General features: G+C 35.7%; 1 protein-coding gene across 2 annotated transcripts; it reads left to right on the plus strand.

The window, feature by feature from the left end:
- Positions 1-338: 338 nt before the first annotated feature.
- On the plus strand, positions 339-4,323 carry LOC146953385 (uncharacterized). 2 transcript variants are annotated; one of them, XM_085709434.1, is made up of 4 exons: positions 339-1,691; positions 2,185-3,407; positions 3,456-3,839; positions 3,958-4,323. In XM_085709434.1, exons 1-3 carry the CDS (start codon positions 377-379, stop codon positions 3,801-3,803), a joined length of 2,886 nt encoding a protein of 961 aa, XP_085565560.1. In that variant the 5' UTR covers positions 339-376; the 3' UTR covers positions 3,804-3,839; positions 3,958-4,323. The 2 variants fall into 2 exon arrangements, with proteins under 2 accessions (XP_085565560.1, XP_085565551.1); XM_085709425.1 differs by having other exon boundaries at positions 2,185-3,839.
- The last annotated feature ends 11,216 nt before the right edge of the window (positions 4,324-15,539 follow it).

The raw sequence follows: 15,539 nt of genomic DNA on the forward strand, positions 1-15,539 counted from the left end.
AGTAGTTAGTTTTTTGTCAAGATGGGCAACTCATTAGGGCTGCTATGAGGAAATTACAGAAGAACATGACACATTAATTACTTCTCTAATCATTCAAAATTTGTCAAGTTGGGTGAATGTATATTTTAATTATAGTAGTTAGAGATTGATATAGTAACGTGTTCTAGCCATCAAGAATAAAACAATGTCGTGGAAAAGAAGTGGCCTACTAGAAGACTTAATTTAAAGCATTTACACCAAAATGAAAACCAATTGAATATTTAAATTGGTCCTTCATGATAGCTACCCCTTAACAAGTAACTTTAACTATAAATACTGAATCTTGCATGCAACATTTCATAGTAATCACTAACACCAAAACCTCTTCTTTCTATCCATGACTGCTAGGGCTAGTTGCCCTAACATGGGGCATTTCTGGCCAAATATGGCAATGGCATTGGCCATTGTTTTGATTTCTACTACTATGGTTTCTGCTGCTGATAGCTACATTTACTCTTCGCCTCCACCACCTTATGAGTACAAGTCCCCACCTCCACCATCTCCTTCACCACCTCCTCCTTATGTGTACAAGTCACCACCTCCTCCATCCCCATCACCTCCACCACCATATGAGCACAAGGCTCCATCTTATGAGTACAAGTCACCACCACCACCAACTCCTTCACCGCCACCTCCTTATGTATACAAGTCACCACCACCACCATCACCTTCACCGCCATCTCCTTATGTGTACAAGTCACCACCACCTCCATCCCCATCACCACCACCTCCTTATGTGTACAAGTCACCACCACCACCCTCACCTTCCCCGCCCCCACCATACTATTACAAGTCTCCTCCACCACCCTCGCCTTCCCCACCGCCACCATACTATTACAAGAGTCCTCCACCACCATCTCCTTCACCTCCTCCTCCTTACTACTATAAATCGCCTCCACCACCCTCATCTTCCCCTCCCCCACCATACTATTACAAGTCTCCTCCACCACCATCTCCCTCACCCCCACCACCATACTATTACAAGTCTCCTCCACCACCCTCGTCTTCCCCTCCTCCACCATACTATTACAAGTCTCCTCCACCCCCATATATACACAAGGATCCACCATACTATTACAAGTCCCCACCACCACCTTCACCATCTCCTCCACCACCATACTACTATAAATCTCCCCCACCACCCTCACCCTCTCCACTGCCACCTTACTATTACAAGTCTCCTCCACCACCTTCACCATCTCCTCCACCACCATACTACTACAAATCCCCTCCTCCTCCATCTCCTACTCCCCAAACACCTTACTATTACAAATCTCCCCCACCACCTTCACCATCTCCTCCACCACCATATTACTACAAATCCCCTCCTCCTCCATCTCCTACTCCCCATACACCTTACTATTACAAATCTCCCCCACCACCTTCACCATCTCCTCCACCACCATATTACTACAAATCTCCTCCCCCTCCGTCTCCTATTCTCCACACACCTTACTACTACAAGTCCCCACCACCACCAAAGGTCCTTCCACCACCATACTATTACAATTCTCCTCCTCCACCTGTTGTGTATCCTCACCCACATCCCTACCACCACTCATTGATTGTGAGGGTAGTCGGTAAAGTCTACAGCTTCAGATGCTATGACTGGGAGTATCCTGCAAAGTCTCATAACAAGAAACATCTCAAAGGTACATTACACAGGACTGAACCTTTTCAGAGTAATGACTTTAGAGATAATGCACAATTTTTTATTTTTTATCTGCTATAGATTTATTTACTATAATCACAATTTTACTTTTGTCAAAAATAAAAACAATTTTACTATAGTTTTATTCATTAACATTTTGATGAAAAAAGAGTACGATTCTCTATTACCTTTTATGATATATATCCAAAGATTATTAAAATTTATATATCCAACTTAATTTCCATCCAAAATACAAAACATAGGGTGCTTTGAACAACTGCAGCCTCACATAAATAAATAAAAACAATCAATAATCAACCTTGTTCTAATTTAATAATCATGCCCAATGTTAAAAATATTTTAGATAGGGATTGTTAAACATTCTGCTCTTTTAATTACATTTTATTTAAATATGCTCTTTAAATTATATTGTCCTAATACAATATGTGTCTTTATATATTACTTGTCGTAAATTAATTTTATTTTGGGGGCAGGTGCTGTTGTTGAGGTGACATGCAAAGCCGGGAGCAAAATCATCAAGGCTTACGGTAAAACTAAGAACAATGGAAAGTATGCCATCACAGTTAAGGACTTTGACTATGTCAAATATGGTTCCACGGTGTGTAAGGCTGCCCTTTATGCTCCACCTAAGGGCTCACCCTTCAACATACCTACAAAGCTAAACCAAGGAACAAACTTGTACTTGAAATCCAAAGACAAGTACGAGGTTGTACTCAAGGCTAAGCCATTTGCCTATGCTTCAAAGAAACATTTCAAAGAATGTGAGAAGCCTAAGCCTTCACCGACTCCTTACTACTACAAATCACCTCCACCTCCATCACCAGTTTACAAGTATAACTCGCCACCTCCACCCGCCCATTACTATTCACCTCCATATTACTACAAGTCACCCCCTCCCCCTGTGAAAGCGGCACCAACTCCTTACTACTACAAATCACCTCCACCACCAGCACCAGTTTACAAGTACAACTCCCCACCTCCACCGGTCCATTATTATTCACCTCCATATAACTACAAGTCACCCCCTCCGCCTGTGAAAGCAGCTCCAACTCCATACTACTACAAATCACCTCCACCTCCCGCACCGGTTTACAAGTACAACTCACCACCTCCACCAGTCCATTATTATTCTCCTCCATACTACTATAAGTCACCACCCCCACCATCACCATCTCCTCTTCCACCATACTATGACAAGTCTCCGCCTCCACCATCACCATCCCCTCCTCCACCTTATCATTACAAATCTCCTCCTCCACCCAAAGATATTTCACACCCTCCATACTACTATAAGTCACCACCCCCACCATCCCCATCACCTCCTCCACCATACTATTACAAGTCTCCACCCCCACCATCCCCATCACCTCCTCCACCATACTATTACAAGTCTCCACCTCCACCATCCCCATCCCCTCCTCCACCATACTATTATAAATATCCACCTCCACCATCACCATCTCCACCACCACCATACTATTACAAGTCACCACCTCCACCATCCCCATCACCTCCTCCACCATACTATTACAAGTCACCACCACCACCCAAGGAAATATCACATCCTCCTTATTACTATAAGTCACCACCTCCACCATCACCATCCCCTCCCCCTCCATACTATTACAAATCTCCTCCACCACCATCACCATCACCACCACCTCCCTACTATTACAAATCACCTCCACCACCATCCCCATCACCACCACCACCATACTACTACAAAAGTCCCCCTCCACCATCTCCATCTCCTCCACCCCCCTATTACTACAAATCTCCACCACCATCATCACCATCTCCACCCCCTCCCTACTATTACAAATCACCTCCACCTCCCTCACCATCACCGCCACCTCCTTACTATTACAAATCTCCCCCATTTCCATCTCCATCTCCACCACCTCCTTATCACTATCAAAGTCCTCCTCCACCATCTCCCATTTCTCATCCTCCCTACTACTACAAATCCCCTCCACCACCGTCTCCATCTCCTCCACCTCCTTACCACTACGTGAGTCCTCCCCCACCAGTAAAATCACCTCCACCACCTGTTTATGTTTATGCTTCTCCACCGCCACCCATCTACCATTAATCTCGGAACACCAAAGCAACATTGGTGATAAAACATGTAAGTTTACCATATTACATTCATAACACATGTGTGCACGCCCACACCCATGCATACACAATAGGTAACACGTTTAAATCTTATGTGCTAATTGACTGAAATTTGTATTTGTTTTCAGGTTCTAGCTTTCATCGAGGAATAAAGAAAAGCTCCAATTGGAGCAAAGTGAAACATATAGATTCCTTTCCAAATTCTTTGAATAAAAGTCTGAATGCATCAGCTTTGAGCTACAATATTCGTTATTCAGATGAGATTGAGTTCATTTCTTTGATGGCCATCTTGCACTTTCTAATGTTATTGGGTTCAAGTGACAGACAAATCAAGAAGTGGAAGCGATATTAATTTATTTGTTATCTCTTTGTTTTATTTTTGCATAGATGGCCATGTATGGTAAATTCTTTTCTGTTTGTTGAGATTTATAGTACTGTACCTTGTGTTTTGTAAAAGAAATATTAGCAATGAAGAATCACATTCAATTTCTCTACACCTAACAATTTTTTGTCTATTTAAAACAACTACGATTCATATACCATACCACCTTAATATTTTTATCATTGCATATTAAGATATATAATACGTATATCATATCAAACTATTAAGAGATAATAAAAAAATTAAACTACTGGAGCTAAAATGTACCTCAGGGCTTTAATATATGATAAACGCCCAATCTTTTAATAGGTTTCTCCAACAATCTCATTTTTTTTTTACAGCTGAACTTCCTATATATATGAGTGACTTGGGTTGCACCCCAAGAATACAAGTAAATTAATTTTTTCAATTGGATGCTTGAGCTATACACATCTAAGCATGTAAGAAGTATAAAGGATCATAAGTATCAATTTCACCATTATTCATATATATTATTCCCAAAATTTGAGCTTAATTGAGTATACTATACTGAATATTTTCTTCCTATTGCATCATAAATTTAAGGCTTAATTACTCTTTTGGTCCCTTAAGTTATTTGTTGGTTACATTTTGGTCCCATAAGTTATTAACGTTACAATTTGGTCCCTTAAGTTACTTTTTGGTTTCGTTTTGGTCCCTTAACTATTAAAAGTTTCGTTTTGGTCCCTTAACTTATTTTTTGGTTTCGTTTTGGTCCCTTAACTTATTTTTTGGTTTCCTTTTGGTCCCTTAACTTATTTTTTGGTTTCGTTTTGGTCCCTTAACTTATTTTTTGGAGGGACCAAAACGAAACCAAAAAATAAGTTAAGGGACCAAAACGAAACCAAAAAATAAGTTAAGGGACCAAAACGAAACTTTTAATAGTTAAGGGACCAAAACGAAACCAAAAAGTAACTTAAGGGACCAAATTGTAACGTTAATAACTTATGGGACCAAAATGTAACCAACAAATAACTTAAGGGACCAAATCATTAATTAAGCCTAAATTTAACTGTGGAAGATTAGATAACCATTTGTTTGATATTTTTTGTTAATTTTTTCAATAAAAATTGAAAATAGTGCATTTTAATCCTAAAATTATTTTACATCCTTATAACTGTATAATGACTTCTGTATTCTTGCTAGAAATGTTTACAAACTAATTGCAAACCGGCAGTCTTAACTTTATTGACGGATGTAAATGTATGAAAGTCGTCAATGTAGTCTCTAAAGTATATGATGAAAACCCAACAATTTAGTTCATACATGACAATGATGCATGAACTAAATTGCCGGATTTTATATAACTAAGGACTAATTATATTTGGACAAATAGTAATTTTTGTCTTTGAATGTGTAATGAGTAGCGACGATAATTCTTCACATAGTTTATTCATATTGTAAACATAAAAGCAAATTGTGAAGGGCAAAAAAATAGTTTCGAACAATTTTAACACTAAAAAGCCTTAAATGAAAAATGGCTTAATCAAAGCAAAAAAAACGAACGTGGACAGTATTGGAGAAGCATGATGAGGAGAAGGCGTCAAGTCGGTTAGAACTCCATATCCATTTGGGAGAACTGAGTTTGCTACCATAATAGATTGTTGGGGATTTCGAAGCTCTTCTACAATTTCAGAAACTTCAATAAACTTTCAATTTACTCTCCATATACCAAATCTTTGATTTCCGACTTATTTATGTTTGATGTGGTGCGTTAAAGAATACAATATTTAGGGTAACTAATCCCCCCTAAAAAAAATTATTTAGAGTTTTTTTTTTTCTTTTAAGAAACAATATTCAGGGAGTTCAAAGGTTGATTTTTTTTTTTTAAAGCTACTTGACACATACGATATTGATATGGCGATACCATTTTAAAAAAAAAATCAAAGATACAACATAGTCTGGATACACTATTTAAAATCCAATATATAAATGTACAATGGACCGCCTCGAACCGCCCGTTTGACCAAAAGGCCTCATGTATTGTGGATTCCGATTAATCGTTTTCGATGTGATTGATCATATTCACATTACAACATCATTGTTTTTAAGTTCGCTATCTGAGTCATCTTTCGAAAAAGAAAAAAAAAAGTTCACTATTTGAGTCAAGAATGTCTTGTCATCAGCACAAGAATGTTAGGACTATTATTTCAAAAACAACAATGAAGGAATCTAAAGATAAATGTACAGGGTTAGAACAAGACGTTGTTTCCTATTATGGTAGCATCTTCATGGTTACCCGAAATGGAGCGAGGGGTAATTAACTCCATTATTAAATCAGTTAAACTTTTTGATCGGTTAAACTGTTTGATGGATCTAAACATTTCTACCTCGTTGTTTGAAATAGGGAGACCTCACAGAGCTGGCAAAAAAACTAGGACAACTCTGACAATCACTTATTATATCAGTTATTATGTAAAGAGATCTAAAAAGTCCTACCTTGCTATTTAGAACTGTGAGGCCTAACCAAATGTAGGGAAAAAAATTATTATTTTTTTCAAGTCGGGTAGTTTGGTAAAAAACTCAAACTTTGTTATTTGAAAAAAACATATTATGCAATGTTTTTTTCTCTTGTATTTATTTTTGTCTATTTCTTGTCTCATCTTTTGTTGGCGATCCTCCCATTTTCCTTGCAAAGCGTCAAACTTGCATGAATCTATGTTGTGTTGATTAAAAATACACGAAGAAGGAACATTATGAGTATGTTGGTTGTGGCATGTTTATGCACTCTAATAAACGGAAAATTTAATCTGTAGATTATCACGTTACACTTATCCCCCATAATGAATGAGAAATTGAGTGAATGCATGGCCTAAAGCATCTAATCAGTGACTATTTAGGAATTTATGATTTTAATTAGTTTTTAGTGTTATTTGTTCATTTTGAACTTGCAATGTTTGTTTTGGATGTTTGATGGAACAAGGTGAAGAATAGCACTGGAGATCTCGGGAGATACACCATGGAATTGAAGATGCATCGCTGAAGATATAGGAAGACGTAGCACACCAGATCACCAGCTAGGTCGTACTATTGTACGAACTCATGTGGCCTTTCTTATCTAGCTTAATGAGTAAGTTTTATGGGTTTCGAACAATTTAAACACTAAAAAGCCTTAAATGAAAACAATGGCTTAATCAAAGCATAAAAGCGAACCCGGACAGTAGTGTTGGAGAAGGCATCAACTCGGTTAGAACTCCATATCCATTTGGGAGAACTGAGTTTGCTACCATAATAGATTGTTGGGGATTTGGAAGCTCTTCTACAATTTCAGAAACTTCAATAAACTTTCAATTCACTCTCCATATACCAAATCTTTGATTTCCGACTTATTTATGTTTGATGTGGTGCGTTAAAGAATACAATATTTAGGGTAACTAATCCCCCCTAAAAAAAATTATTTAGAGTTTTTTTTTTTCTTTTAAGAAACAATATTCAGGGAGTTCAAAGGTTGATTTTTTTTTTTAAAGCTACTTGACACATACGATATTGATATGGCGATACCATTTTTAAAAAAAAAAATCAAAGATACAACATAGTCTGGATACACTATTTAAAATCCAATATATAAATGTACAATGTATCGCCTCGAACCGCCCGTTTGACCAAAAGGCCTCATGTATTGTGGATTCCGATTAATCGTTTTCGATGTGATTGATCATATTCACATTACAACATCATTGTTTTTAAGTTCGCTATCTGAGTCATCTTTCGAAAAAGAAAAAAAAAAGTTCACTATCTGAGTCAAGAATGTCTTGTCATCAGCACAAGAATGTTAGGACTATTATTTCAAAAACAACAATGAAGGAATCTAAAGATAAATGTACAGGGTTAGAACAAGACGTTGTTTCCTATTATGGTAGCATCTCCATGATTACCCTAAATGGAGCGAGGGGTAATTAACTCCATTATTAAATCAGTTAAACTTTTTGATCGGTTAAACTGTTTGATGGATCTAAACATTTCTACCTCGTTGTTTGAAATAGGGAGACCTCACAGAGCTGGCAAAAAAAAATAGGACAACTCTGACAATCACTTATTATATCAGTTATTATGTAAAGAGATCTAAAAAGTCCTACCTTGCTGTTTAGAACTGTGAGGCCTAACCAAATGTAGGGAAAAAATTTATTATTTTTTTCAAGTCGGGTAGTTTGGTAAAAAAATTAAACTTTGTTATTTGAAAAAAAATATATTATGCAATGTTTTTTTTTCTTTTGTATTTATTTTTGTCTATTTCTTGTCTCATCTTTTGTTGGCGATCCTCCCATTTTCCTTGCAAAGCTTCAAACTTGCATGAATCTATGTTGTGTTGATTAAAAATACACGAAGAAGGAACATTATGAGTATGTTGGTTGTGGCATGTTTATGCACTCTAATAAACGGAAAATTTAATTTGTAGATTATCATGTTACACTTATCCCCCATAATGAATGAGAAATTGAGTGAATGCATATGGCCTAAAGCATCTAATCAGTGACTATTTAGGAATTTATGATTTTAATTAGTTTTTAGTGTTATTTGATCATTTTGAACTTGCAATGTTTGTTTTGGATGTTTGATGGAACAAGGTGAAGAATAGCACTGGAGATCTCGGGAGATACACCATGGAATTGAAGATGCATCGCTGAAGATATAGGAAGACGTAGCACACCAGATCACCAGCTAGGTCGTACTATTGTACGAACTCATGTGGCCTTTCTTATCTTGCTTAATGAGTAAGTTTTATGGGTTGGCTCCAATAATTGGCAGTATAAGGAATACATAATATGTCTGATGTTGAAAGGATAAGACAAGGACAAGTCATAGGAGAAGTGACCAAATGATATAACTTGCAGTTGTTGACCTTATACTATAAAAGGACAACCACATGATAGTGTTAAGGGTCTGAAATTTTACATTGTAAATTGAGCCCAGTTTCAGCTACCGTTAGTAGCCACTAGAGCTGTCACTTCATCTCATCTTCTTCATAGATAAGCATGAGTGTTGGTTCTTAGTGATGTAGAGTTGGGATTATTTAGGTGATGTTTCAAGCTCACCTCTTTTCTTGTTGGAGTTCAATTTATTATTAACTCTATTTTATCTATCAATTTAGCTTTTCATAATTTCATTTATGTTTCATTTCATCTCCATGTTCATGGTTAAGCTCATCACGAGCTAAACCTCTTCTTGTGGTTAGACATGATGAAGTTTCTTTGCTTAAAACTTATAAAGCTATAGATTCACGCTTCTTTTAAACAAACTATTTTAACTCAATCTTTGAAAGTGAAACTTGATCTCTTTTACTTTTGCATTACAGTTCCCTGAGACCGAGATGATATAGGAATGGAAAATGTTTGTTTGATATGAGTTACATCCCTAAGGACCGAGAAGTGACGGGAACAAGAGAGGCTGTTGTGAAAGAAAACTAGGAGCCAGAAAGTGTTGAGGCCTAATTATGACCCTTGTCATAGGAAAAGGCTCAGTGGCTACTCTTGGTGTGGAGCTGTTGATGGCCTAACCTAACAATGTTGCATGTTAAGTATTGTGATTATAACCGAGAAGACATTTTCACATGCTTAATGATTTGTACTTGGTTATGGATTACTACAAAATATACTCCACCAACCAAACCGCCTTCCACCAATTATGTATATAATTTGCAGCAGTGCTCTCATGCAACAATAACAACTGGGATTGGTATCAAACTAGGTTGATTATATGTAACATCCTTTGAAAATATTTAGCGTGAATTCAACAAAAGCCATACCATTAGGATGTTCATTGTACGTGTATCACAAAGAACAACACAGTGATTCCATTTTTGTGGTATCAAAGGTAAATGAGTAATTAACCAAAGCTTAATGTTGAATTGATAAGGACTAGTATTAAAATTAAATGAAGAATAAGAAAAAGAGAGATGGCTGGAGTTTGATTTAAGAAAGAGAGAAAATGAACAAGAACTCAGCGGTCGTGTAAATAGTGTGACAAAAGTTGTCGTGCTGTAAAGTATTTTTCCATAGAAAAAAAAGAGAAACCCAACTCCTGACATTTTTTGTTAAAAGTAATGATATTTGTACAACTATTTGTGACAACTTTTGTAACAACTTTGTTTTTCTTTTTTCTTTTCGTTGAGTTTACAAGTAGAGAGAGAAGAAGGAAGAGAGAGAATAAGATCATAATGTGAGTATGAGAGAGATGGTTGTTCAAAAGTTGTCACAAAATGGATGTTGAAATATCATTTCTCTATGGTTAAATATTATAGGAAAACAAAAAAAGTTGCTTGAGATGGATTGCAAATAAAGATATTAGAAAAACAAAAAAATTTGCATGAGATGGATTGCAAATTAAGGATTCAAAATATGTAAGAAACAAAAAATAATGAGAAGCAATATAGAAGGAAATCCCAAACATAGAATCATACATCGCAATGAAGCAACAAAGGAATAAAAAAAGGGGTATTTGATGAATGAAATCCCACACGAATTGATGAAATTCTGGTCAGGAGCAAACATATCAAAATAATCAATATTTTGTTTTTTGAGAAAAATCTTTTACTACTAATCTAGCTTTTTATTTTTCAATAGAACCATCAGAAAAATATTTTTGCTCCTTAAAAATCCATTTGCAACCAATTGGTTTTGCTCCTTTAAATTGCATGACAAACAACAAATGAAAAAGAATATTTTCATATGCAAGATATAATAAATAACAAACAAAACTCGGAAGGATACGGCACAAAATGGCGGTTAAGGAAAACGAAAGAAAAACTTCTAGGATGAAGGAAACCAAAACGGCCATGAAGGAAAAACGGTTGCTGCAAATTGAAGAGATCACAATGAAGAGTGATAACTCAAATTCAACTTGTAAACTGAAAATAAAAGCCTCTCCATAAAAGTTTAATTGTCCATAGGATTGTAAATTGGGATTTGAAATTTCAAAGTTTCAATTGGATATTAATTGAATGGTTCTTTGTAAAATCAAAGCTTGCAAAATGGGGATTAAAGTAAGTTAAAAGCCTCAATGGCTCTACATATATAGATGAAAAATCTACAGGTTTCTAAATTGGAAATTAAAGTTTCCATTGTAGATTGGAATATGTTTCATTGTATGCAAGGTCTTTAAATGTAATGGTTTTTAGTTAATATGCATTGCAATCTTTTTCTTTCATTAGTTTTGTCATTTGTTTTTTTAAAGGTAGTTTGTCATTTGTTTGTTTAAATGTTGAAGTTTCTGTCCTCGTGAGCTTTAGCTTAGTTGGTAGGGACAATGCATAATATATGCAAGGTCTGGGGTCAAACCCCGGCCACCACAAAAAAGAAATGAATGGTAAAGAAAACATTAATATATTTATCTTATTGTCTAAGTTTAATTCATATCGAGTAAATAACATATGCATCTAACCATTATCTATAACTATTAATAAAGGCAATACTTAGTTTTGGTGTAGCCTATTTTCTTTCCTATTTTACCCTCCAAGTATTGCAAATATTCCAAAACAAACACAGATATGAAACTGTAAAATAACTGTAGGCTTTTCTCAATTCAAATCCTTAATGAAAACATGCGTGTGTATGGTAAAAGGAGAGAGAGAGTAGGAGGAAAGGGATGGAGTGAAATATCTTATAAATTGGAAATGAAAGATGGACAAAAAGAAGAAGAAACAAGAGGATATAAAAATGGATAGAGAAGGAAGCCACACAATATCAAGGTTTAGTATTTTGATTTCTTCTCTCCACTACCATTGATTTGTTAACAATGGAATCGCTATTTGTTTGTTATTTTAAATTTTCTGTTTATTGATGAATTTTGTCCATTTTCCGTTTACTTATAATTTTCCTCTTCAACCTCAAAACTACATCTAACAATATTGAACCTAAAAGGGAGAAAGATACAATATAGGGTAATGATAAGGAGATGGTCAGATTGTGGTGTTTTTGGCTACCATTAAAAAGTAAAACATAGTGGAATGGCTGCTTGCAGCGTCATCGTAAACATGAGCACAAGATATGGCCGCAACAACAACAAGGATCCACAAAAATTGTGTTACGGGCTACCTTTTATGTTATGCTCATTTCTTCAATCTTTATTTCATGATTTCTGTTATAGGTTTGGTCCTCATTTGAAAGCATTTGATAGGGGAAAAATCAGAAATCATACAAATTTCGAGTATATGCTGCAGAAAACTTAAAACACAGTAACTAGCAAATAGAGAATTGATAGGGTTCAAAATCCTTTTTAATTAAAATTCCAGAATAATATTTCGCAATAACATGATTAAGACAAATATATTAGCGTGATTATCCAAACACAAACCGGTTTTTGTTTGTTAATTTCAAATCCTTCCAAATCTGAACAATATTATGTTTAAGGGATACTTTAACAACCATTAGAACGTATTGAGAATGTGATGGGAAGAGTACTACATTTGAAGGAAGAAGAACCTTGCACACAAGAGAAGTTGCCATCAGTAAGACATATATTTTTGTTACATAAACTAGTTACAAACCCGTGCTTCGCACGGGGGTTCAGTAACGTATTTGACAAAATATTATATTGGAAGGATAGATTGTGAAATGACAGATAATTATAAACCATAATACAATATTTAGAGTACTCTTGCATTACGGATTACAAAATTAAATCTTTAAAATGGTTTGATCACAAGTAACAAATGAAAACATATTTTGTCAGCGGTAGAAACACTTTTCCAGTAATAATTGATATCTATCTATAAACCAATGAAAACCCTATTACCAAAGTGTAGACCAAGATTTTCGGGTGTCAATCCATTGATTGGAATTGAACCTTCAATCTACCGGACTTGCTCGATTTTATTCTTGGGAAGGGAAAAAGAGATTGAAAAACCCTTTTTGGATCCGGGGGTTGGTTACGATTCGGGAAGGTGTTAGGCACCCGCGTCGTTCACGGTACTCCGTGAGAACCTCTTTCTAACTTTATTTTATTTGAAAATTTATTGATTAAAGTATGAGTGAAAGAATGGAGGGAGAAGAAGTTTGGAGTTTTGGTTATTTTTATTTGATTGATTTGAAAGGAATAAAGCCTCTGCCTACGTACCCTTAAAAGGGATCAAAACCACCGTAGTTCACTCTTATAAAAAGTATTTTTTTGTGGGTTAGGTTGATTTTAATTATTTTTTGAAAAAAAGGGTTTTCAAGAAGGAGATTGAGGGGCCTCAAGGCACTAGAAAAAATAGAAGTGAGGTTGTTTCATTTTATTTAAGAAATTGAGTCTAAGTTTAATTAAAGTTCAATTAGGAATTTGATTAAGAAAATAAAGGGAAAAATCACTTGGATTTGGATCCAAGGTTTATTTATGAAAATAATTTGACTTTTGCTTATTTAATTTTTGGAATGAAAAAAAGGTTTTACTAAACTAATAGTAAATTGGCGTAACGATGCAAAAAGTAAAGCAAGCATGGATAAAATGGTGTAGTGTCGGTGCTTGTGTCGGTGTGTGCAATTACTAAGCTATTACATACCATTCCTAAATGCAAAGCCCACAACAAATTACATCATTCCCCTAATTATACATACTAAAAATTATGGGGCTTTGCAATAGGAAAAAAAATGAATAGATACCAAAATTTAAAGCAAGCATGATTAAATGAGATATAGAGAAAGTTAAAAGCATCAAATACTAAAATGCAATGCAATGATAAGGCATAAAATAAAGCAAGATGCACATGTAAAAAAAATGCACAAGCCACTAAAAATGCATGATATAAAGCTTTAAAGCCAAAAAACAAACTAATAAAAAATAATAGACAATATGGAAATTAATGCTTTAAAAATGGATGAGGCAATGTTAATTGAAAGGAAATTAAAGGAAACATGCATGAGATTGTTTAAAAGATTTGTAAAATAAAGCAAGTAATGCAGGGGGTACACTTAGCAAAACAGTAGAAACAAAGAGAGAAAGCAATTGGGCTTGAACAAGCCTGCTGGGTTTGGGTTACTGGATCTTGGATGGGTTGAACCGGATCCATGTAGTGGGTTATGGGTTATTGGCTCAGACTGGATAGATCTAGACCATCTGATGAATCTGAAGGTCCAGATCTAATCACAGGATGCTTCATCACAGCCGCAGATAACAATCAAAGGGTTAAAATAACGATCAAAGGGTTTAAAAGACGAGAGAGCACGGTATGAGTTAGAGAGCGTATCACATTGGATAAAATGAAAGGAAAGGAGTATAAAAACGTTGTTGTTGTCATTTCCTTCATTTTAACCAACGAATCCTCTCTCTAAAACTCAAAGAAAAAAAGCTCTCCCTTCTCTCTAGTTTCAGTTCATCGGAGAAGAAGAAGAGGTGGCGGCCGGAGCTGCTCCGACGCGGTGGTCAGCCGGAGAGCCGCCGCGTCGGAGCTTTTTTTTTAATTTTTTTCCAAAATTTTTATATCAAAAGCTCCGTCTCCTTCTCCTCTATTCAAATCCGGTATTAGATTTTCAAAACAAACCACATACAAGCCTAGATCTAGAAGTGAAGTTTGGAAAAGAAAGTTACCGAAACGGAAGAATCGCGGACTGATCCGCCTCTCTACTCTGGTTTTGACTTGTTCTTCTCTCGGTTCCGCTTCTCCTTCACGTTCGGTTTGGATCTGCTCTTTATACCGGTTCGTTCACCTTCTTCTCAAATCAGTTCAGTTTGATGCTTGTTGGTGATGCTGCAGCTTGGTTATTGTAGTGTTGCGATTCTACCACTGTTGTTCACGGAGGATCTACAGTTGTTGCTTGAATTCGAGAAGGAGCAAGAAGAAAAAAAATGTGTGTCGATTTGGTTTATGTGCTGGTAAGTACCAAAATCGGTTTGGTCATGGTGTTTAGATCAATTTTGGATTGGGTGATAGTGTTGAAGTTATTGAGGAAGTTTTCTGGAAAAAAAAATGAGGATGAAGGTTTATGATGAATATGCAAGAACATTCATATTTTTATTTTTTATTTTTGTTGTTTGATTTTGAAAAGTGTAAAAAAGTAATGGATTAGGGTTTGTGATTGTAATCGCTGCTGCTGTCAGAGTCCGTCCAGTCAGTGTCATAAATGATGTATTTATACTGTGTAAAATAGGGTTTGCAGATGAATTCAGATGATGTGTCCCTTTTCAATTTGGACCAAAGTACCCTTGCTGGATCAGACTTGGACAAAAACCAATTAAGGACCAATACGACTAAGCCACCTGGACTAGGACTAAAGACTTCTTTGGATATAAAAAACTAAAACTTAAAACGCAAAAATAATTAAAAAGGAAATTACATGTCACGTGAGTGACAAAACAAAATAAAGAAATAAAAATAAAAGGAAAATTATAAACAAAAAT

The sequence above is a fragment of the Medicago sativa genome, chromosome 1, assembly GCF_051527215.1.
Source record: "Medicago sativa cultivar Bolivia chromosome 1, Bolivia_mono, whole genome shotgun sequence".
NCBI lineage: Eukaryota > Viridiplantae > Streptophyta > Magnoliopsida > Fabales > Fabaceae > Medicago > Medicago sativa.